We start from the raw sequence: 22,673 nt of genomic DNA, 5'->3' as shown, positions 1-22,673 counted from the left end.
TTTATTTTCATTCAAAAGATCATGATATTTATTTTATTTACACCCCCTTAAGTTGAATGTTTAACTCACTACAAAGAGACTGCTTGAAATGACATTCTTCCACATTTACAAGGATATCACTTACACAAATCCCTGAGTTTACACATAATATGCTTAAAATGTTGCCATTCATTCAATTTTTACCAAGAAGAAAGATGTATCATTTATGGAAGCTGTGTATTAGAGGATTACAACATACACATGAATGAACAAAAGCAGTTTTGCAATGCAGATATGATTCGGTAACAGATTACATGTGTGGGTGCTGTATTTAAAGTAAAAACCAAAAGAAAACTGGTTTGCTATTTGTGTGTTTGTTTCACTGTTCTTGATTTTTTTTTTTCCCAAAATAAGGAGTTTATTCTGAATTCCAAACCATCATAGTTCATCTTTACTCTACAGGTCTTAATATCGATGATGTGTAAGGCAATAAATAACACAATGACAACAACAATCACTCACTTGTTCAATACAGCTACAGCTATGCTGCCACGGATCCATCAAATGGCCTAATTAGCAAGGACATTTATTTCCAAATCATTGCGGAAATGGAAAATGTGCAACCACATGTTTTGTGAAAGAGTGCAATTACAAATACCAAGTGCTTAAAAGGACACACAATTTCAAAAACATTAACTTTAAGCTTTGTCTCCCTTCAAAAGAAAGCACAGAGTAGGATTTAGTGCAATAGTTGACTGAGCTTTAGCTAAATAAGCTGAATTATTCTTAAAGCAGCCAAATAAGCAGATCAATTATCAAACAGAGATGGATATATTTCTGGCAAAAGTGCTATGTGACGCATTGAGAAAAGAGATATTGAGTATATCTGTTTTGTTTTAAAATTTGAGCAGACACTTCCTGGATTCCAGTGTTGTAGATCGTTTCCTTTGTCATTTTGAGTAATGGGCGAATGGAGACTCCTCATTTACTTTGCCCTGGAGAGAAACAAGGTAACAGAAAACAAGTTTAAATGAGCAATATTAATTAAGTGGGGACCCCATTAGGGACTGAAGTGATGTAAATAAAGGAGCCAGATAACACACACTAGCATTGTTCAATACAGAAAAGGTCCAGCAGACATTTTGTTATCATAATAATGCTTGATGTTTGATTTAAACGTGCAGATATTTAAAAAACAAACAAACAAACAAACATATATTCATATGTCCCCTGAAAAAAATAAATCCCCGAATCTGCGAACTGCTGAAAACAGTCAGTTCTAAGATATAGCATGGTATGGACACAAGACCCTCACAAGAAATAATGAGGTAATCTAAACCTACTAAGGAGGACAATATAGAGACAAAAAAATATCACTTCTCTAAACATGTCTTTCTACTTTCCTTCTGTCTTCTTCTTTTTACAACAGACGACTAGTCAGACATTCTGACTGCGAATCATAGGTTTTGTTTACTCCATTACATGTTATATGAGCTGCTGGCAGTGTCCTCTAGCATTGCTCTTGCTTTTAGAATTAATTAACAGAATGAAGAAGGATGCTGATTAGATTTGTTTGAACACATGTGCTGACAGACAAACACTATTCATGTTTCTACATACGTTCATAAGCTGTGCACACTGCCATAATGTAACACTTGTAACAGCAGCTACTGTCGTGTGACAGTTAAGATGTACAAATAGAGACAGTAGGTGTTGTCTGATAGTGTTTTGCTTTTGCCTCTGCAGAGACATTGTGTTTCTCAGGTTGTAGACCTGAAGCTTGGTCATGTTTTCACTTCAAAAGGCATCCAAAAGTGTCTGAATACCTCATGATGCACCAATGACACCAGTGCACCAATTTTAACGATAAGCTTTTGTGCTAAGTCATTTAACTGCTCATCTCTGTTTCTGAGGCCTATTTACACACCCAAGCTTCCTGTTTGCGTGAAAGAGACCAGAACACCGCTCTGTACTCACTGCTGAGGAAGGAAGACAAAGAAGTGACATCTCTGATGAGGACTTGTTAAAATGCCATACAAATAGCCAGGTTGACGATTAAATTTCCTAAGGAGGGGCCAAGTTTCTAAAACCAGTCACCAGGCACTTTGTTTTGCCCCCTGCTGGTGGGTACATTAGTCATCTTGCACACATAAAGTGTTACCTTTATACATTTTCTTGAGGCCATTGGTGGTTTTCCTCTACACCCCTCTTGATTAAGTGTCAATCTATTTAGTACTTCGATATTTGTTCATTTAGCTGTTTGTCCCTTCTACAACAATGTGTAGTGATTTTTTAAAAGAGTAAATCAAGATGAGATGAAGAGGGGAAAAAATCCTCTGCTGCTCACTCAATCTGCTCTCTGACTTACCAGGGGAACATCTTCAAGCCTCTCAAAGTTGGACCTCGGTGGGTCAAAACATTTCACAGCAGCAACTACAAGCCCCAGGATGAGGACGATAAAAAAGATGCACAGGACAGCAACAAGGCCAGGATTTGCAGCTAGGTCACCTGTCTTCTTCTCTTCTGTAAGACCTAAAGGAAGGTTAAAAAAAAATGAGTTGGCTTCCTTACAGCACAATTGGTGACTAGATTTACCAGCAGAGGGCTCTAAAGTGCACATGTAAAGCAAAAACACACCAGCAGCAGAAAAGTCCTATAAAAAAAATGTAATGACAGATCTACATGAGCAATTTAGGCAAATCTGTTTTAGAGCAAATATTGACAAGCATGTTTAATCATCTCTCCTCATGTCATATCTCAGGTAGGGACACGTGCTTTTATTAGAGCTGTTTGATGAATGATTCAGTGCAATTTATTTCACAACACACCAGAGAAGCTAATGGAGGTTGCCAATATAACAACATGTGACAGTTTATGCTCTTGTTTTACTTTTACTCTAGTGTTTTCTGGGTATATCTGACAAATTTAACTTTATACTTTTGTATAGCTGTTTTAAAATGAGGTGTTATTTGGAATTTGCCTTTATTCAAACTGTGTTAGCTTTACATTATTGTCTCTCAGTGGCGAACCGTGAGTACTACAGCTGGGCCTTCACCTCAGCCCTCACAGCCCAGAAAAGAAATCATAGCGGAAAAAAGTAGTTAACAAAAAACATTTTCATTGAACAAATAAAATAAAAAAGAGGCTTTACCTCAAACAATGACTAACATTATTAAGTGAGTTTACAAAACTTACTAAAATAACCTAAAATGATGAAGAAAATGTCTTCAGTTTATGTCTTTGCCAATCTCATACATAAACTCGTTACTTTTACCCATCGAGAGTACTGGCAGGCTGCCAACACTCCTGAACATGGAGGGAGTCTCCCATTTTTTAAACCCCTTCTCTGGCTGTTTTCCTGGATTGTGATTTCTCCAGGTTGTCCCCTCCACTTTAAGTATGCTCCTGTGATCGCTAATATTTTTTGAAAGTCAATCAAGTCCCGTACTTGGGCGTCATATCGAAAACTCAAAAACCATCCACCCCCTCTCTCATAGTTGGTTTGATCCAAAGACGCTGCAGGAGACCTCAGAGACGGAGACAGATAACTGTGCTGTACTTGTTGATGAAGAGTTGATCAGAGCATTAGCTGTCTTCTATATGTCTTTTTTGGAGTTGAGATGACATGTCGTGAGTTAAACTAACGTAGCTCTGCTCTAACGCAGCATCCTCTTCAATCAGGAGCGTTTAGAGCAGCGTGAACCTTATAGACAGCGCTCTGTCTTCCAAACAGGAGAGAGTTCAGGTGGAGGAGACTGACTGAGCCAGTGAAAGAGAGGGAGAATTCAATCCACAATGTCTTGTTAAGTGCCCGTGATAGATGAAGTATTAAGACATAAGCACTCGCACGAGCGCGGCCAGATGAAATTTTTACTCGCACACGCTGAAAAAGATGCTAACAGGCTAGCCACAACTTCGCACTCGTTTTCTGTCATTACTTTCACCGCTCTCACCACTGCCCAGTGCCCACTGTTCGGACTTCACGAAGGCCTATGATCTTCTGTTTTTGTCCCGCCCCCCAAAAAATCAAATCGTGATTGGTCAATTTTCCTGTCTTTCTCCAAATCAAAACGCATAGCCTGGCCTTCGTGAAGTCCTAACCACTAAACGAGCCAGCAAACTGGGCTCTGATGGAGATAACGTTTCAAGACAGTAACCCTTTCATTGCTGATGTGAACTTTGCAGTACACTTAATTTAAAAACTTATATAATGTATTAAATGTATTTTATTCAACTAAATGAGAAATTATATATATACATATATAGATATATGATACGTATATTTTTTAGTCCAGATTTTTTAAGGAATTCTCTGAAGGCTTAGAAGTCCCTGAAGGTTCCCCACTGTTGTCTCTATTGCTAAATTTTACATTGTACAATAAAGACAAGGAGATCATGAGCTGATGATGACAATCTTCTTCGCTTGTAGTGGCATGTAACCCTGAACTCTAACAGTAGGCTGACCTGGGCCTGTTGTGTTCATGGCTGTAGTCAAGACCGGTGATGTTGATGCTGCTGTGAGTGTGACTCCAGTGGTTTCTGTCTGTTCATGTGTTGTGTTTTTAGTCGTTGCATTAAGGGGTGGAGAGCTTGTTGTCTGCGTGGCCTCTGTCTTGTTGTTGGTTGTTGGTGTGGAAGCTGCAGGTGGAGGTGTTGTTGTAACATTTCCTGAAGTGACTGCAGCTGTAGTTGTGGCCTGGGTTTTCGATGTCAGAGGTTTCTCAGTGTTGTTAGGAGTGGGTGAAGTGACACTATTATTCTTCGTGACAGATGAGGTGGTTGGGTTCCCAGTAACTTTTATGGTCTGTGTGACCTGTTTAGCTGCAGAGGTGGTGGTTGCTGCTGCAGAGGAAGTGGTGTTGCCTGCAGAGGAACAAACATGGAGAAAAGCCATAAGATGCATGAAAGAAAAAGCCAGCACTGATGAGTTTTTTTTTTTTTTTTTTGTTATCTCTTAATGAATTAATGATGGATTTAGGCTGTTGACGCTTATAAAATGAAGAGTACATGCTGCATATACATAGACTGTATAAAACATGGATGTAGTCTCGCCGCCGTCACCTATCTGTTTCTGAAACGGAAAATGAAGCACATCGGCTATAGCGGCCATATTGGTAGTGGCAGGGGCTTAGCCCACAGCCATAGGGCGCCTGTCAGTCATGTGACCCTCAGCTGTGCCACTTATTGGGGGAGCTTGCAATCTTAATATCCTCCGAACGGCCGAGTTAGAAAAAAGTTCACCCCCTGTACAGTGGGAGCCGGTCGTAAAATTGGCAACTCAGACAGGAGACGTTTTTTGAACCAGGCTGTAAATAGGTTAATTTCTGCTTTGAAAACGACTTTTTTTGGCTTGGTGTTTTTGACTTCCGCTACTTCCGGAGCCAGCCTCAAGCGAACACTCGAGAAACAGCAGATTTTAGCACTTCCGCATTGTCTTATATTCTTAGACCAGAGGTTGCCACTTGTGCATATAGCTGAAAGTCAGCATGTCATTCACTTTAAATTATTCCAAACACCAGCCTGTCTGTTGTAAAAAATAACCAACTGGGAATTCAGTGTTTGAAACAAAATAGTAGAATTTATCAAAACGTCTCTGTTAGAATTGTTGTTTTTGAACTATTAATTTACTGTTGTTTACATTTATTTCCAAATGTCAAAGCCACCATTTTTACAGTCGCAGAGGAAAGCTCATCCTTTACACTCTTTTTGTTTTGTCAGAAAAGGCGCAGGCAGAGTAAGGAGCAAAGGTGGTCAGTCATAGAGCCAGTCTGCTTTTCTGATTGAATTGTAGAGTGTGTGAAACCTTCTCTAAAGTTGGTGTTAAAGCTTAGCACACCAAAATAAACACCAGGGTTGCAATTTTGTATGCAGAGTGTCTCAGCGCTTAGCAGCCCCCAACCGGGTGAAAACTGACCTGTCACAACTTACATAAAGACATTTCACAATCCTTGCTTCTACAGAAGACTGCTATTCATGCATTACAATAAAATACCCTAAAGATTGCAGCAGTATTTCCCAATACAGGAAATGATATTCAGTATATAGTGCTTGGTTGTGAAAAAGGAAGAGAAAAATAATGACCAAGATGAGTTGGATGTCATTTCAGGCCTCCATGTTTCTCTAAACAGGTTAAACTTGAGAAAAGAGCAGCTAGCTAAATATTTTATTACCAAGATGATGAAGCCTTTTGGATAGATTGGCCCATCGGTACATGTAGCTCTGGTGATAGTGGCATGCATTGCTCTGATACAGGATTTGACTTTGCAACTGCCCAAGTTACTAAAATATGTGATTATAAAGTGATATCAAGTATGTGTGCGGGGTTTGCCTCTTTTCACCGATTCTGTTCTCACTGTTTAGTCTCTTCTATGTTATGTGATCAGCGCCTTAGATGAACAAAATTATCTACATAATGTGGGTATTGGGGGATAAAAGCTGCACAATTAAATATCATTATCTACACATTTGATAATTTCCACCAATATTTATGATTTCTGATAAGGTGATACTTTATTTATGCTCATGCAATGAAAGCTAATGCATCCTAGAAACAATCTTCAACACGTCAGCCTTATGCATCCTAAAATAAACATCACTCTGAACAGCACCAGGAGCTTCTGAGGGGTTAGAAGAACAAAAGTGACAGTGAAAACATGTCAACAGCCTCTCAACAGTAATTCTGCAAAGAAGTGTAGCAGGAACCACCTAAAAGTGATGGAGCTTCACAGGAAAACCATTACAGTTATTTATAACTGGTGATGCTGAAGATGTGACCTTATCCAAGCTTATGGTTTGGATAAATAAGAAGTTGATATCATCCCAACAGGATTTAAAATATTAGCAAATTAGATATTAACTAAATTCTGATTTTCAGCAATCCATTGTATTACTTCCCTTCTTTAGGCAACTCATAAAATGAGGTCATTTGTCCATAAATTAACCACTAAGAACAAAAGAAGCACTTCACATAATCTTTCTTTTCTACTTGTACATCAACATACATTGTACTTTTCAACAACTTTAGTCAACAACTTAAATTTCTGAATTTTGAACTGAATGTATATAAATCAATGATACTTTATGTGATTATAAGCTATTTGGTTAATATTTTATGAATTATTAAGGTAAAAATCTAAAGTCCATCAGTTCTTTTTATGGGACAATTTCACATGATTCATTTTTGCACACAACATTTGTTTGCTTTATGAAACAATGTATGATTCTAAATCTGGTTTGTTAAAGGTGTGGTGGATGAGTAAGAAGTGCGTAACATAAGCAGGTCATTTATTAAACTGTTACTTGGAGTACTTTTAAAAATGAGTATTTAAAGCTCCCGTGAGAAACTTCCTGTTTTTGTTGATTTAGGCGCCCCCTGTGGACAAAGTGATACCTACCCTGTTTTTGCTAATTTTGCACATGTGTAAGCAATATTTCATGACAAAATGTATCCCATTGCTTTTTTTTTTTAAGATAAATTAACAAGACACTTAAATGCCACTGGAAAATTAAAAAAAAATCTCAATGTACTGTCTGTCATGTGGCGTGACACCTACCCTTCAACTTGGTTATAGGCATTTAAAATTACTTATAGAAACAGTTTTGTTGCTAATGGTGGTGTTGGTGGTCATTAATGGCGATGCCACTAATGAGGTTGCTGTAAATTTCAGCATATCTTTTTATCAGGTTAAATCCCTCAGTGTAGTTCTGAAGTCTAGTTTTGACAGAAGTTTTCACCTCACTTTATAGCTGCCATGTGGTCTGCCATGTGCCTTTTACTAAAGAGTGGCTTCCATCTGGCTATTCTACCATACAGGCCAGATTGCTGCAGACGTTTGTCCTTCTGGAAGTTTCTTTTCTCTCCACAGAGGTCGGCTGAAGCTCTGACAGAGTGACCATCAGGTTCCTGGTCATCTCCCTGACTACGGCCCTTCTCCCCTGATCAGTTCAGATGGGCAGTCAGCTCTAGGAAGAGTCCTGCTGGTTCTGAACTTCTTCCATGTACGGATGATGGATGTCACTGCGCTCATTGAGACCTTCAAAGCAGCAGAAATTTTTCTGTACCCTTCCCCAGATTTGTGCCTCCAGACATCTTGTCTCAGAGGTCTACAGACAGCTCCTTTGACTTTATGCTCGCTTTGTGCTCTGATATGCACTGTCACCTGAGGGACCTTGTATAAACAGGTGTGTCCCTATCCAAATCATGTCCAATCAACTGAATTTACCACTAGTGGACTCACATTAAGCTGTAGGAACCAAACAAGGGTGATCTGAAAGATTGTGAATACTTATGTAAAAATGATGTCTTAGCTCTTTATTTTTGATAAATGCAGCATTTAAAGAAAAAACTTCTTTCATGTTGTCATTATTGGGTATTGTGTGTAGAATTTTGAGGGGAAAAATAATTTATTCTATTTTGCATGAGGCAGTTACAAAACATAATGTGGGAGAGGTGAAGCACTGTGAATACTTTCTGTATTAACTCTGTTATAGATTTACATGTAATGTTGTGTGTTTAACTGAAGTTGCAGTTTAGGTACTTAAGAGATTAACCCTTAAGGTGAGACTGTTTTAGCCAGAGTACAGGTGTAGGTGTGAATTTCAAATGTCAACTTAAGTCAAAGTGAAAGTTATTCCCTTGCTGAAGAAACATTAACCACCCACATTTTTCCAACCTCTGACTTAAATCCACCTGCAGATGACAATATTGTCTCAGGTCATTTAAATGCCCATTACAGTTTGTAAATGGAGCTTGAGGTAAAATTGTTTTGTGAACTAATTGAGCTTTTATCATGGCGTCACTGAGCCGCTGATCATTTTAAGGTTCAGTGTGAGGAATGTTGACTCTGCGGCCTCTTTAATAGAGCAGTATTAACAGTCTGTCAGGTAATGATTTGTTTATGAAGGGAAATGGACAGTTGTGTTTGGCATTATTTGTGTGCCTGTGTTCATGTTTGAAGGGGTGTGTTAGCACATGAATTAGCTGTGTTTGCAGAAGCAGTAGACACCACAGTAGGTTTAGCTCAGGATCACATTCACTGATTAAATATTTGCTTTAATTTCCACCCAGACGTGACCTTCCCTTTTACCTTAAGTTCCTCTCATGGTTCACTAAAAAGCCACTCAGTCCACTCAAGTAGAATGACATCACATTTTCATGGATATACTGACTTGTACACACACACACACACATGAATATAGTTTGTTAACAAAGTTTTCTGACATACAAAGATAGACTGATAGACAACCCTAGCTTCAGAAATTACTGAACAATGCTATGGAAGACATTAAGGATGAACAAAGCACAACATTTCCCAGCCGATTGAGAGAAAAGCTTCAACATACTACCTCACACAAGCCTGTTTTACCTCCCCTCACTGCAGGAAGCTCTCCATTTGCATAACTTTGCATCTTTTTAAGACTTTGACTCAACGTTTAAGCAGATTCTCAAAGAACCAACACATTAGTTCATGTAGAAAATGTTGACTTACCTGTACAGATATTCACTGTGAGCAGGAACAGCAGTACAGTGCGGTACATGGCTGCAGGCATGTTGAAAGAGGAAAAGACTGGCGGTCATATCGACAACTTTCAAACACACACACACACACACACACCGGCTACATCCTTGACAGCAGGATGTGTCGAGCGCCTGAGGAGGAGGAGTACTCTAAGAGGTGGGTTGGTACGTATTGGATCCCTCAGGCTGGTTAGTCAGTGTTTGAACACAGATCTGTGTTTGCTTACAGCTGAAGCTTTTTGACACTGACACATCTATCACGATGATCCAAGCTTGCCAAGAAATTCAGGGTTTACCTTGGTGGAGCTGAAAACTCAGTGTCTAAATATAACTTTGTGACATGTCTCTGTTTATCCCATCTTCTGGTTCAATATTTGTTATATGCTGCTTTTTTGATGTAGTATTTTGGTTTCTCTCATGTTACTGTGGAATTACTTCGTACATTATGATTAAATAGTGCATAATTCATGTTTAGCTTTATTAATGAAGTGTTTTCTGTCTGATATCAGCTTGATGATAAAAACAAATGCTAGCTTGTTAGCTTCAGTAGTATGTGATATGAATAATTGCTTTTAGCTCTTCACGTTAGCCTCTAGCCTTTTTTAGTAGAATCATAATTCTACTAAAAAAAGGCTAGAGGCCCTACATCTACCATAAACTTTACATCCAACCAACATCCTACATGACTGAGCAGCATTTTTCAGACCACAAAAAAAAAAAAAAACGTTATCAAAACCAGGTGACAGAAAACCATGAGGTTCCAGTTAAGCCTTGTGGTTAAGTCACATGCTCCATGTACAGAGGCTACAGTCCTCATTGCGGCAGTTGCTGCTTCAACTCCCAGCCACAACCTTTTGCTGCACGCCTTCCCCAGCGCTGTACTCCCCCCTTTTTCTGTCTTTCTTCAGCTGTTTGATCTAGAAATGCTAAAAGAACTTCAAACTGACATAATTGAACTGAATATCAGTGACCTTTAAAACCAGCCTTGATAAGCAGATAGTTCAGAGGATTCTCAGGCTCAGGCGTTATGTTTAAACTGCTTAGGTTTGCCTACTCTTGTTCTGTACCCCTGAGGGTCTTTGCTGTTGCTCTCCCTGCCTTGACTCTTCATGTATGCACATGAAAGAGAGGGGACATGTGCTCTCCCCACCACATAATAGGCAGATAAGAGGAACTCCCATCCCACAGAAATTAACTCATCCGATCAAATTTTGATTCTTTAGATAAGAGTGATCCTTATCAAAATCTTACTTTCCTACAACATCAAAATCACTTAATTTAGTCACCGTAATAATTCACAAACTTCCATCAACAATGAATTTCTGTTTCTTGAAAGGTCTCCTATTATTTGTCACCAAATTTTAATTAAAGAAAAAAGCACGGCAAGCTTTAGGACTGAATTTCTTTCCAATTTACTTTATTAAAACCAATGGATTGCTGTAATTTTTGTTTTTCATTGTCATAATTTTTAGTTAGTTTAAATATTTAGATACCAAACTCAAATATATCAACAACAACAACAAAAAAATATTAGCAATCAGGATACCTGTTATGTATGCTTGTTTTAGAGTCAGTTCAAAACAATTCACACAATATGCTAATAAGTCCTTCGGTTTAGCTCCACATCACAAAGATTATTTAGTATGCAAACAGATCCAGACTCCTCCTCTGTTACATCTAAGACAGAGTAAATCTTTGACAGAAAGACTCATTATGAAAACTTGACAGCTGGAATTTACTGTACCTTACTGAAAGTTGTGTTATTTGCTGCTGTCACTCTCACGCTAAAACAAAACCACAAGAGTCACAAATATCAACAAGACTGGCACTGAAGCTCAGAAGCTTTCTCCTCCACAGGTTTGGACAGTGGGAGCTCTTCCTGCTGTATGTCAACAGCACTGCTGTCTGGTTGGTGGCTGTCCTCCTGGGAACAAGGCAGAAACCCAAACTGAATTATTTTTACTTCACTTTCACACCCAGAAAACAAATATCTTTATCAGACTGATAACAGAGTGGTAGAAACCTTTTGAGTGAAAAATGTATTGTGTAGAGTGACATACAAACACCAAAATCTGTTAAAAACCACCCTGAATGTTCAACAGTGATTCAGTTCAGTTCTAAATGATAGAGCTTTGTCAATAAAGATCACATCCATGGCTCACTCACTCTGTGTTTGAGGTAGGACATATACGTGTCCCATCCCAGGCTGATGAGGTTGACATACATGACGCGGAATTTGGGTGAGAGAAAGTAGAAGCTGATCATCTGAGAGGCAGGCCACACACACCAGTCAGCCTGTTGAGGAGAACACAGATTAGCATAAACAAACGCATGTAGATTACCCAGCATCAACACTGTTGAATGTTAAAGATGTTAATGATGGATCTCTTGTGTGAATCTGCCTAAACAAACATTTCATTCAAGAAGATGTCATTTGTGAGCGTGGCTGTTGGGGATGTGAGCATTCAGTTGACTAAAAAATTAATCTTTGTCATTCCAGTTAATGGAATTAAGAGCTACAGTGGATAAAGACTCCTGCCAGTTGCAAACAACCACAACTGATGGATGGCATCTGATTGCAAGCTAGATTTGATGTATTCTGTTTTAGAAAATAGAGATGAAGCTGTATAAAAGTCATGCCAGATTAACCTGATGGAACACATGAACCAGACCCATGGATGTCAAATGCAGCGGCTTGCACAGACTTTTTGAAGGGTTCGGGCAAAGAAACAAACAAAGGCACAAACAGTGTGTTCTTGCCACTGAAGACACTAAGGGGCACTGAGGGCACCAAGCACTGCAAGTTTTTCAAGGGCACTTCCCAGTAGGGCACTTTATTATGTTTTAACCAGCCAAGGGGGCAGTTTGTTTGGCCAACCAGAGGAGCACATTTGCATGTTTGACTCCCAGAAGGCCACTGAAGCACATGTTTTTTTTAACAACTGGGCCATGAGGGCCCCCCTGCCCCCCTCCCTGTGCACACCCCTGCATTGACATGCAGGGACAACTGTAGGCTAGTGCTGAAATTTTTACTTTTATCCTAAGTTATTCTTGTCTTCAGAAAAGTCAGCTAGTCTGAATTGAGTGTCATGAAAAATTAAATGTATTATTATTATTATTATTATTATTATTATTATTATTATTATTATTATTATCATTATTATTATTACAAGCCTCCGGCACATTAGTCATACTAGAACATCCCTGGTCTGTAGAGACACAAAGGAAGTCTTAGATCTGATCCCTACGTGACCAAACTGAGTGATGTGCTGGCACAAGTTAAGGAAAGTCAAATATGTTTTTGATGGGTGTTCACCTGAGTTAAACTTCTGATACTAACTACAGAAACAGCACGTGTCTCCCTTTTTGGCAATGATGTGGTTACGTTGGCAACATGTCTTTTAGCACTCATCCGGGTGTTTTTTATCTGTATGGAAGCAGTCAGAGCTTTGAATCCTGACACCATTGTTCCCTTATTTTTATTTCTAATGAGGTTATGTATTTAAAGTACTGGGGAAGCATTTTCCTGACACGTAGAAATGTGAAATATCACTTAAAACTATCTAAACCATGTGGTACAGTTGACCTGTCTGTACAAGGAGTTCATAGCATAGCTTACTAGCTGGTAATCAGGCAACGGAGGCTGAGCTGACCAGCACCCCCTGTTGGTAACATGACATTTAATGATAGTTTTGGCCTTGGCAAACCCACTTAAAAATCACCATCTCTTTAAGAACTTTAAAAACAGTAGAGTTGTTGAGATATGAGTAAAAATAGATCCTGCGTGGTTCTTACCTTATAAAGTTCCCAGAACTTTTCTCTAAACTCCACCCATCCTGCGTGTAAACTGTGTCCCTCCATCACCTCCATACCTGCATCAAACAGAGACCTCCGTCATTGTGCCTCAGTTCAAGGCTTCATCGATACCCACTTCAGATAAGATCAGAGTTTAACTCCTGAAATATAATGATGAGTTTCTAGAAATCAAACATCAGTAAAGCTTATCTCTACACAGATGACCTTCGATCTCCACCTCAACCACATCTTCTGTCGCAACACCATTTCAGTATTACGCCTTTTAGTATCACCTTTGGCTCAATAGACAGTCTTGTGGTTTTGTGAGAAACAGTTTGTGTACACTCAAACTGTGAAAACAAACAGAAACAAATGTTTTTTCCTCACCTACAAAATACATCAGCGCCATTGATGGTGCAGCAACCATCTGGTCCACCACAACCTTCTTGCTGACCGTGCTCAGGGCTGTTCCAACAAACCTCTTGTCTATCCAGGTGTACCAGTAGTGCATTGGAGGACCCATGGAGCAGCCAGATGCAAACATGCGACCTTCAGGCAGAAAGAAGGAAGTGAGCAGAAGGAAATAAAGGCAACATATATTAATGGGTCAGATTAATTTTAGAGGGGTGGTGCAACACTTTACTCAGTGCTTTTGCATTGTTAAAAAGGTATTTGCACATTTCAAATCCACCTAGCTTGTATGTATTGCCCAATCTGTTTACGACAACACAACTTTAGACTGAACTGAAAATCAAACAGGAATAGTTTTGCAAGTTGTAAAGTCATTAAGTCCTGCCTGTCCTATTGACAACCTCTATCTTTACAAGGACCAGCAATCAACAAAAGTGCTGTAGGAGCATTTCAGTTTCAAGAAATCATAACTGCAATGAATTCTTTGTCACAACAAAGTACAACACAGCTTCTCTTCTATGGTCTCCAGTTTCAGATGGAGTGATCCTTCCAGGCTGCAGAAGCTATTCCCACACTGAACAGACAACCCTCCCTTACCTGTCCTCCACCAGTCATGAGGTCTGCTTGGATCCTTATGTTTCTCCCAGCTCTGCTGGGCACAGTCCCCGAGAACCATCAGGCCTCCTCCAGTCAGTGTGTTGGTGATCAACAGGTATTTGCTGTCAAAAATGGTCCGCCAGGTGAACCCTAGCCGTGCTATGAACTCTTTACCCAGTTGAGGAAGCATGCCGCCTAGACCTCAGAGAGAGGACTGTCATCTAAGAGAGAAAAGCTCTGCAGCAACAAGAAGCTCCTTTATGGCACCTGAGAAGAACCTGCAGGGTTGTTTACTGAAATTTTACTAAAGACAGCCAATCAACAAAAAGTCTACAAGAAGGATGTCTAAGGTAGCCAATGAGAGAAAGTGGCTTTTTGGCCACATCTCAAACAAAGTAGTCTTAAAATAAACAAGACAAAAAGACAGAACTCATATCTCCAGCTCACTAGACTCATCTGTCCTCCTCCCCTCAGGCCTGTGTCCACTCACTCTCACTACTCATCATGCGTTCTGTGGCCCTTCTATGAGTCTGTGTATCAGTGTTTATTTGTGTATCAGGGTTTATCTGGATCTGAATCTGACCAACGGGTTCCAAACCATCTTGACCCACCGTGAGGATAACCCCCAGTGAACAGCTGCTTTGAAATCATAGGCCACCCCTCTACTCTGTGATCTCACAGGGTCACTGAACACTCTGGAAAGGCTGATCTGTTCCACAAGATTCTTCACGTGTCAGAACAACAACCCTCAGGTGCATCATAGTGAGGAACAGAAATCTTCACGTGTGTTTTCTTGCTAGGCGCCGCCTTGTTGGTTGTGGCTGCCTATTGCAGCAGCTCTTTCTTCTTTGTCCGTTTCTTGTAGTTTTTTCGTCTCTTTTTTGTCATCTTTGTATTTGGAGTGGATCATTACTTTGAATAGCTCATTTGCTTGACATGGACACCAAACTGTTTGTGTCTTCAGTGATATTTTTGCTATTTTTAGTCCTGCATTGTCTGGAGGTCCTACATGTTACCATGGCTGCATTGTTTACATGTGAAATCAACTGTTTGCAGCCTGTAGCATGTCAATGCTAACTGGTGTAAGGCCTGATGTCTCCCCACAAGGTGAGGAGAAGGAGGTGAGGATGACGTGCTGGTTCTCAGGTGTGAGCTAAGAAGTGATGGCATCAACCTGTCCTTCCAAGATCTATCTCCAATAAGATGCATGAGCTAAACCAGCAACAGAGGGAATACCAGAGGGCAGAGTAGCATCATGCTATTCACAGACATGGCTAACAGAGCTAACACTGGACATGAACGCCACATTGGAAGAACTTTGCCTGCTGTGAGCTGACAGGATCCAGGAGACAGAGACTGAACAGACTGCTGAAGAAGCTCAGTCCTGGACCCTGTGGAGGTGGAGGCTGGCTGAACTGGACAATGATGGACAAGCTGTCATCATCTATTTTCTTATGAACGTCTTTGCATTTTCTATACACTTTCTTACCTTTTTCTTGATTGCTGCTGTGACTCCTCCCTATCTTAGAGTATTTTCTATTCTATTGTATTCTATACTATACATTCACCTTCTAAACTCCAGGCCATGACTCCATTTTGCCTGGGATTGATCACAGCATCTGGAGGCTTGCTGTAGGTTGTTTGACCATTGTATTCTACCCCTTATCTGAATGGTATCTGCTGTTTGTCATGTATTTTCCTGTTTGTGGAGAGTTCCAGTTCTGCCACATGGTTACTGTTTAATTATCAAGAGCCGTCCATACATACTTACTGTATCTTTAAGGTTTGTACTGTTTTTACAAAGGCAGCCTCAAGAATAAAATGTAAACAAAGATTTTCTTTTACCCCAGCTGAGGTCAAAGAAATAAGCAGCAGTGTCAGGCCTGGTTAAGAACTCAAGCTAATGACAAAACTAATGTCCTTCCAAGAAATCTTTTAAAACTGTAGAAATAAAAGTTAAATATCTGTTTAATCTAGTTTAACCCCTAATTCTTAAACATATCATATTTGATACATGAGTTTCAAAGACATCTATGTAATCAATAAAATTTACTTTTTTTTACTTTATTTGTTTTTAAGTTTTCCAATGGCTGTCTGGCAAGCACACTGTAACTGTGAGCGAAGAAGGTAAATCCCTGCCTGAACTCCACCTCTTAGCCTCGTTAGGTCATCTGAAGTTAGGCTCAGTTTCCTTTAAAGGAAGACCACCATCTCTAGCAACAAACAGTAATTCATTTGGAAAGATACAATCTATGTTTCATCTGCAGGAGTACAACCTTGTAAACCAGCCCCAGTATTTAAAGATCCTAAACCAAACATGGTTAACAATAGTAATAAAAACTGAGTGACAACATAATCATGTAATTTAGCAAATTTTATTTGCTATTTTATTTATTTTTTCTTATTCTCATACTTTTAAAAACTCTCTGTCAACTGAAATCCAGCTTAAAAAAACATCATCAGCTACCAGAATTGTTTAAAGACCTTCATGGCTTATGCTAGTCCTTGTACAAAGTGTTCATACTGTAGATGCATGTTTGGCTGAGGAAATTCATTATAAATCTGTCATAAGAACAGAGCAGCATAACAGATGTGTACATATTGCTCTACTGATTTCCTCCTCCATGTTTACAGATTATTTTTATCAACACAAATTAGAGATTAAATAATCTGGCCTGCTATAAATCACAGTAATTAATTAGTAAAGTATCTCAGGTCAGATTTACAGTCAGTAGTGATAAAATACAGCACTTTAAAACACTTAAATAACTTAAATCTTCAGTAAATTACAAACCAGGTTCACACAAGCAGCTGAGGTTCAGTTTGATATGATAAAAATATAGAGGATCTTACTTTAATATAAACTACAATCATGCAGTTATTTATCAGGTACCTCTGAGATACAAAGTAAAGATGAGATAATTTTGGCATGGAAACCCAGTCCAACACTTTCTAAGGCAAAGGTTCTACTGGTTATAGAGTTCACATCAATAATTATTACTATCTTGATGACAAAAAAAATGGCACAGGAATGAGAGGAATGGCACTCTGTCAAAAACCTTTGGATGAAACGACACAAACAGATGACGGATATTTACCTCATGGTTTCATCAACATGAAAAGCGTTTCACTACTATGACATGGTTCATAATGGCCGGCAGTGAAAAAGCTTTTAATCCCTGATTGCTCTTAAAGGGATCGCACATCAGTCAGGCATAAATAAAACAAACACATTCAACAGAGACGCACATAAAATGCAGCCATTAAGGGAAAAGTGGTCCTGCCCTTCAACTTAAACATCCATAAATCCTCTGAGCTCAGTCACAAAACGGCTCAAACAAAACGCAGCAGATAAATTCAGCTAAATCTTCTTCTGCCTTCAAGCTTTTCTGATGAGTGTGAATTCAGTTTCTAAGCCTTCTCCTCCAGATGTTTGGAGGCTGGCAGTGCTTCCTGCTGTACCTCCACTTCACTGCTGTCTGATATCTCTGCAGTAGGCGGGCTGTCAACCTGAGAACACAACATTACAAAAAAATGCATAATTCAGCTTAATTTTAGCTTCAATTTATCTCAAAATCAGGTGCCAGAAAGTTACAAACTAACCAGTTCTAACATATGGTTTAGTGTTGACTTTACACCCTTACTTAAAACAAAATTTATAAACAGCTGTAGCTGTGTCATGTAGTTCACATTTTGTCTGTTGTTGAGTTTCATTCCACACAATATGTCATTCACACACACAGACTACTCACTGTGTGAAAAGCATTAAAGCACACAAAACCTAAAAATGTTTCAACATGATGGTTCATGTTGTTTTCATAAAAGGTCATAAAACAAAGAATTTCCCGTTCATATTTAAATTAGCTGACTTACTCTGTGTTTTAGGTATGACAGGTAGGTGTCCCACCCTAAAGTGATAAAGTTCATATAGAGTACGCGGAACTTTGGAGACAGGAAGTAGAAGTTGATCATCTGCGCGGCAGGCCAAACACACCAGTCGGCCTGTTAAAAGGACAACACAGATTAGCTTAAACAAACGTGGATAGATTACTCAGAACAAATATCTCCAGGAAAAGTCATGAATATAACTGAAGTCAGTAGATTTTGGATTATAACTTAGATAATTGTTACTATAACTTGATTTCAGGAGCTATGAAACATGTTTGGCTCATGTCTAAATTTTATGAAATTTTGTGCCTTAAATCATGCTTAATAACCTGTGTGAATTTAACAGATGAAAAATGAGTCACAGGATAATTAATTTACTGCCTGAGAAAGGATGCACTTTTTACTGGTACGTTATCATATGTTCCTCTGAATGCTATGTAATGAGGTTGTCCCTGTAGGTTATTTAAACAAAATGTTTCTCTTTTATGTCTATATGATGCCTATAACTGCACAAGTGTGGTTCCTACTTCTTCACATTGAGGATGCTTAATAGAGAACTTAATGGAGTCTAGGGTTATTTTAATACTCAAAGCTGCATGAAACCTTCATGTGTTTTGCATTAACACCAAATAACAAATGTAGTTAAAGCCAAAACTAAAAGTGAGTGAATAAACATTAAAAAAAAAACTTTTGATGTAATGACTTTAAGGTTAGTACATGTGCATTGATCTGAGGTCACACACTGAAAGCTGTACTTGCCTTATAAAGTTCCCAGAATTTGTCTTTGAACTCCTCCCACGCCTCTGTCAGAGTGTGTCCCTCCATCACATCCATACCTATATAAAAAAAGAACAAGATGTGCGTCATCTCCACGTTTCATGGAAAACAAGCCTCATAAGCCAGATACAAGCTAGATAAGAAGAGTGTCAAAACTCTTGTGATATGACTGAGTGTCAAGAAATCAGACATCACAAGGTTCATATTTTCACAGATGACCTTTAAACGTTACTTGAACAGGCAGTGAAAGACAAAAACAGGCTTCTTACTGCCAATACATTTTTCTCACCTACAAAATACCACAATGCCATTGTCGGTGACGCAACCAGCTGGTCCACCAGAACTTTCTTGCCCACTGTTTTCAGAGCATGCCCCGCATAAACTCTGTCCAACCAGCCGTACCAATAGTGCATCATTGGACCCAGGGAGCAGCCCACAAGAAACATGTGACCTTTGGAGGCAAAAGAAGAGATTTAACAATAGGGACTCTGCCATTAAGAATAAGGCCATGCACAAATCTTCTTTAAAATATAAAATTAATACAATTAATACAAAACCTCACACTGTGTGTTACAAGATACAAAGGCCAACATAACAAATCAGACCTTGACATTGAGACCCCTCTTAAACATAATGGTATCATTTCATGCATCCATATTTGTACCTTTTTAAGACCCTCTGTGTTTTCAGAGTGTTTGCTTCCTCTTCACTGAATGTCTCATTATTTATTACACTACTGCTCTCTCCCTCCTTCACCTGTTCTTTTCCAGTTGTGTACTCTGCCCGGCTTCTTGCGTGTCTCCCAGCTCTGTTGCATGATGTCTCCCAGTGCCAGCATGCCTCCTGCACTCAGTGTGTTTGTAAGCAGCAGGTTCCTGCCCTGGAAAAACGGCCTCCAAAAGAACCGTATGCGGACCATGAACTCTTTACCCCCCTGTGGAAGCATGGTGTTTGGACTGCAGAGGGAGTACAGTCATCTGTTGAAGGAAACAACAAGTTACCCCAAGTGTTAGTCACTATACATATGGTTCTTCGACTCCATCTTTTGGATTGCCATGTAAACAACACCAACAGATATTTAGGTATAAAACGATATGACTCAATAAAACAGCAGAATTTATTATTCACAAAATTAGATAAAGCACCATAGGTGACAAAAGTGTCACAATGATGGATAAAATAATGGTCATAATGAGTCGAAAAAAAAAAGTCTAATTTATTCCTTAAGGAACAAACTCTTTTCTGGGGATGACATACTAAAGGTTATTTTAATTTTTAGCCAGGAGATCTTAACATAATTACGGGTTCAAAGGTCTTGCAGCAAGACTCACTAACCTCAATGACCAGGTGCTACAGTAACTAACTCATGGCATGCTCATCGTCCGTCTTACGTATCTAACAACAACAACAACAACAACAACAAGAACAATAACAATAACACCTCGATAATGTATCCGAAGACAACTTGGGTACTTTGCCGATGCTGAATAATTTCTCCCGTCCTGCTTTACTCCGCATGTTAAATGATAGTTCAATCCGAGCCGGCGAAAACTGAAACCTGTTTTACCTTAACGTGACCCCAACCTGCTGTCTGCGCACGAGCTAAACGTAACGGACGGTGTCTCGGAAGATTTCTGGAAAGCATTTGACACAACTTACCGGAGAAATTCAGGAAAATACAGTTGGATAATTCTGTTACAGAAAGGAAACAGAACAGGAATGGACACTGTGACACTAGACCGGTGTCAAAGAAAATTTTGTAATATTGGAACTCCCCCTGCTGGCCTGGAGGTACAGCTCACATAACTGATATTTTCGTTTAACATGGAAAACCCTTGTACAGTCCACATGAAAACTTCATTGAGATTAAAAAAAATCTTTTAGCAACAATTTAGAATCATTCCAGATGAAATCTCAGTTATCTGACATGTTGGACAGAAAAAGAGAGAGAAAAAAACATGAAAGAGGGTTACAGAGTACTAATCAAACATTAAGTATACAAAGTATTTGTACCTACTTTTCCTTATACAGGTCATTTTAGATTATGATATGATTTTTTTACTGAGTAGTTTCATATCTTTGAAACATATGCATCCTAGCCCCCACAGGGTCTTTTGTTTTGCCACCCAGTCACTATATTGAGGGACCCTGCCTCAGAATAATCCCCTGGGAAACATTAACCCAATGTTCCTTCATTTCCTCCATTTGGCTGATGTTGCACTTTCCATTGGCTGCGCATGCCTCTTTATAGTTATTAATTGGCTATTTCTTGGAATTTAGTATGCTCGTCTACACACCAGTGGTATGCAATTTTAGGTCTCTGTCAAGTGACTTTGTTTTTTGTTAATTGAAATATTCCAATGACTGAGGAATTTTTCACCTGTTACTTTATAGCTTAAGTATCCTATACAAAACAAGGTAGTGTGTAGATAACTCCAATCTGAACACAACTTGAAATGTGTAACAGTCACTTTTTCTGCCACCCCTCTGCTTTAGTTTGTCAATTTGCTGTTGCAGTTTTTTCTGTTTGAGTGGTCATATGGTAACACAACATGCATAAAAACTCTCAAGGGAATTCCAAGTTAAGGATGAAGAACATAACGCACCAGCCCACAGCAATTTCATAGCATACATAATTATTAACCACCAACAAGGTCACACTTAGGACATGCAGAGCCTTCGGGGACAAGTATCAAGGGATCATGTCCATAGAAGAGTCAAAGCTAAATGCTGACACCATGTGTTGTAAAGAAGCATAGCATAAGTTGAACTAATTGTAACTCATAAGGGGATGCATTTTTTAAGTTTTCTTTTAAATAAAGACGATTATAAATAGATGAAATTAAATAAACACTCAGAACTAAAGGTGTTTGTTTTAAACCGTTTTAAGGAGGTGGAGCCCATCTATCCTACAGCGTTTAATGAGAACCAGTATGTCTTCTTTAGATCACAATATTGAAGCTCTTATGTAAGTTAATATTTTGTTGACAAAACTGAGTTTATTCTTTTTACCCTGTAAATATTAAGCATATTTTTTCTGTTACTATTGATGTGAGATAGTGTTGATGTTTTTACAGTTATAGGAGCCATCATAAGGTCTGTGTCAGTGCTAGCGTGGAAATGGCAGTAGTGGTTACTGCTGACCTCCTGATCAATAATTTAATCCCTCCTGCAGCGTCCATCAATAATAAATGACAGGTTGAGAATTTGAGGAGGGGCGTTTCAGGACAGTTAGTGAGGTGTGTATTTACATTCGTCAGGGGGGCTGACAATCATCTAAACTCCCGCCCACCTGCCATTCATTGAACGTCAACGGTTCACGCTGCGTAAAGATGGCGTAGCTACAGATGTTTCCGGAAATCAACATAGTTTCAAAATACTAAAGAAGAAGAAGAAGAAAAAATCTTAGGTGAACACATACTAGCACAAATCTCCCGAATTTACGTCCGAAGTCCAGTTGAACTCGGAACAAAGCGTAAGACAGTCGGCGCTAGAGTTTATACACACACAGAGAATGAGTGGACAGTAGGAAAACATACCGTGTCCTGAGAACGTATTTTTCCCCTCCTCCTTGAGTAACAAACATTTGATTTTACTAAACGAGTTGCTCACGGAAGTACCTTAGGCATTTTGAATTAAAGATTGAACATATTGTGGTTTTTTGTTACCATATTGTTTGCTTCCATCTACCCTCTGAGCTTCCTCGTGC

General features: G+C 39.1%; 3 protein-coding genes across 5 annotated transcripts; all 3 read right to left on the bottom strand.

The window, feature by feature from the left end:
* Positions 1-309: 309 nt before the first annotated feature.
* On the bottom strand, positions 310-9,556 carry cist1 (colon, intestine and stomach enriched 1). The gene is made up of 4 exons (XM_074668936.1): positions 9,468-9,556; positions 4,444-4,842; positions 2,348-2,511; positions 310-974 (listed from the first exon to the last, which is right to left on the bottom strand). The coding sequence occupies exons 1-4, from the start codon at positions 9,526-9,528 to the stop codon at positions 930-932; spliced, it is 669 nt and encodes a 222-aa protein (XP_074525037.1). The 5' UTR covers positions 9,529-9,556; the 3' UTR covers positions 310-929.
* Positions 9,557-11,309: 1,753 nt separating this feature from the next.
* Positions 11,310-14,489, bottom strand: LOC141789483 (mpv17-like protein 2). The gene is made up of 5 exons (XM_074668897.1): positions 14,300-14,489; positions 13,679-13,840; positions 13,292-13,368; positions 11,663-11,791; positions 11,310-11,420 (listed from the first exon to the last, which is right to left on the bottom strand). Exons 1-5 carry the CDS (start codon positions 14,487-14,489, stop codon positions 11,310-11,312), a joined length of 669 nt encoding a protein of 222 aa, XP_074524998.1.
* Positions 14,490-16,655: 2,166 nt separating this feature from the next.
* Positions 16,656-22,664, bottom strand: LOC141788768 (mpv17-like protein 2). Of its 3 annotated transcripts, none has more exons than XM_074667827.1 (6): positions 22,504-22,664; positions 19,721-19,941; positions 19,254-19,415; positions 18,947-19,023; positions 18,173-18,301; positions 16,656-17,809 (listed from the first exon to the last, which is right to left on the bottom strand). In XM_074667827.1, exons 2-6 carry the CDS (start codon positions 19,908-19,910, stop codon positions 17,711-17,713), a joined length of 657 nt encoding a protein of 218 aa, XP_074523928.1. In that variant the 5' UTR covers positions 19,911-19,941; positions 22,504-22,664; the 3' UTR covers positions 16,656-17,710. The 3 variants fall into 3 exon arrangements, with proteins under 3 accessions (XP_074523928.1, XP_074523927.1, XP_074523929.1); XM_074667826.1 differs by lacking the exon at positions 22,504-22,664 and adding an exon at positions 20,624-20,726; XM_074667828.1 differs by lacking the exon at positions 22,504-22,664 and adding an exon at positions 20,406-20,593.
* Between the last annotated feature and the right edge of the window lie 9 nt (positions 22,665-22,673).

The sequence above is a fragment of the Halichoeres trimaculatus genome, unplaced genomic scaffold (assembly GCF_033239565.1).
Source record: "Halichoeres trimaculatus isolate MK-OKI-2021-1 unplaced genomic scaffold, fHalTri1.1 fHalTri1_scaffold_4, whole genome shotgun sequence".
NCBI lineage: Eukaryota > Metazoa > Chordata > Actinopteri > Labriformes > Labridae > Halichoeres > Halichoeres trimaculatus.
This window is presented reverse-complemented; position numbering and strand designations above follow the sequence as displayed.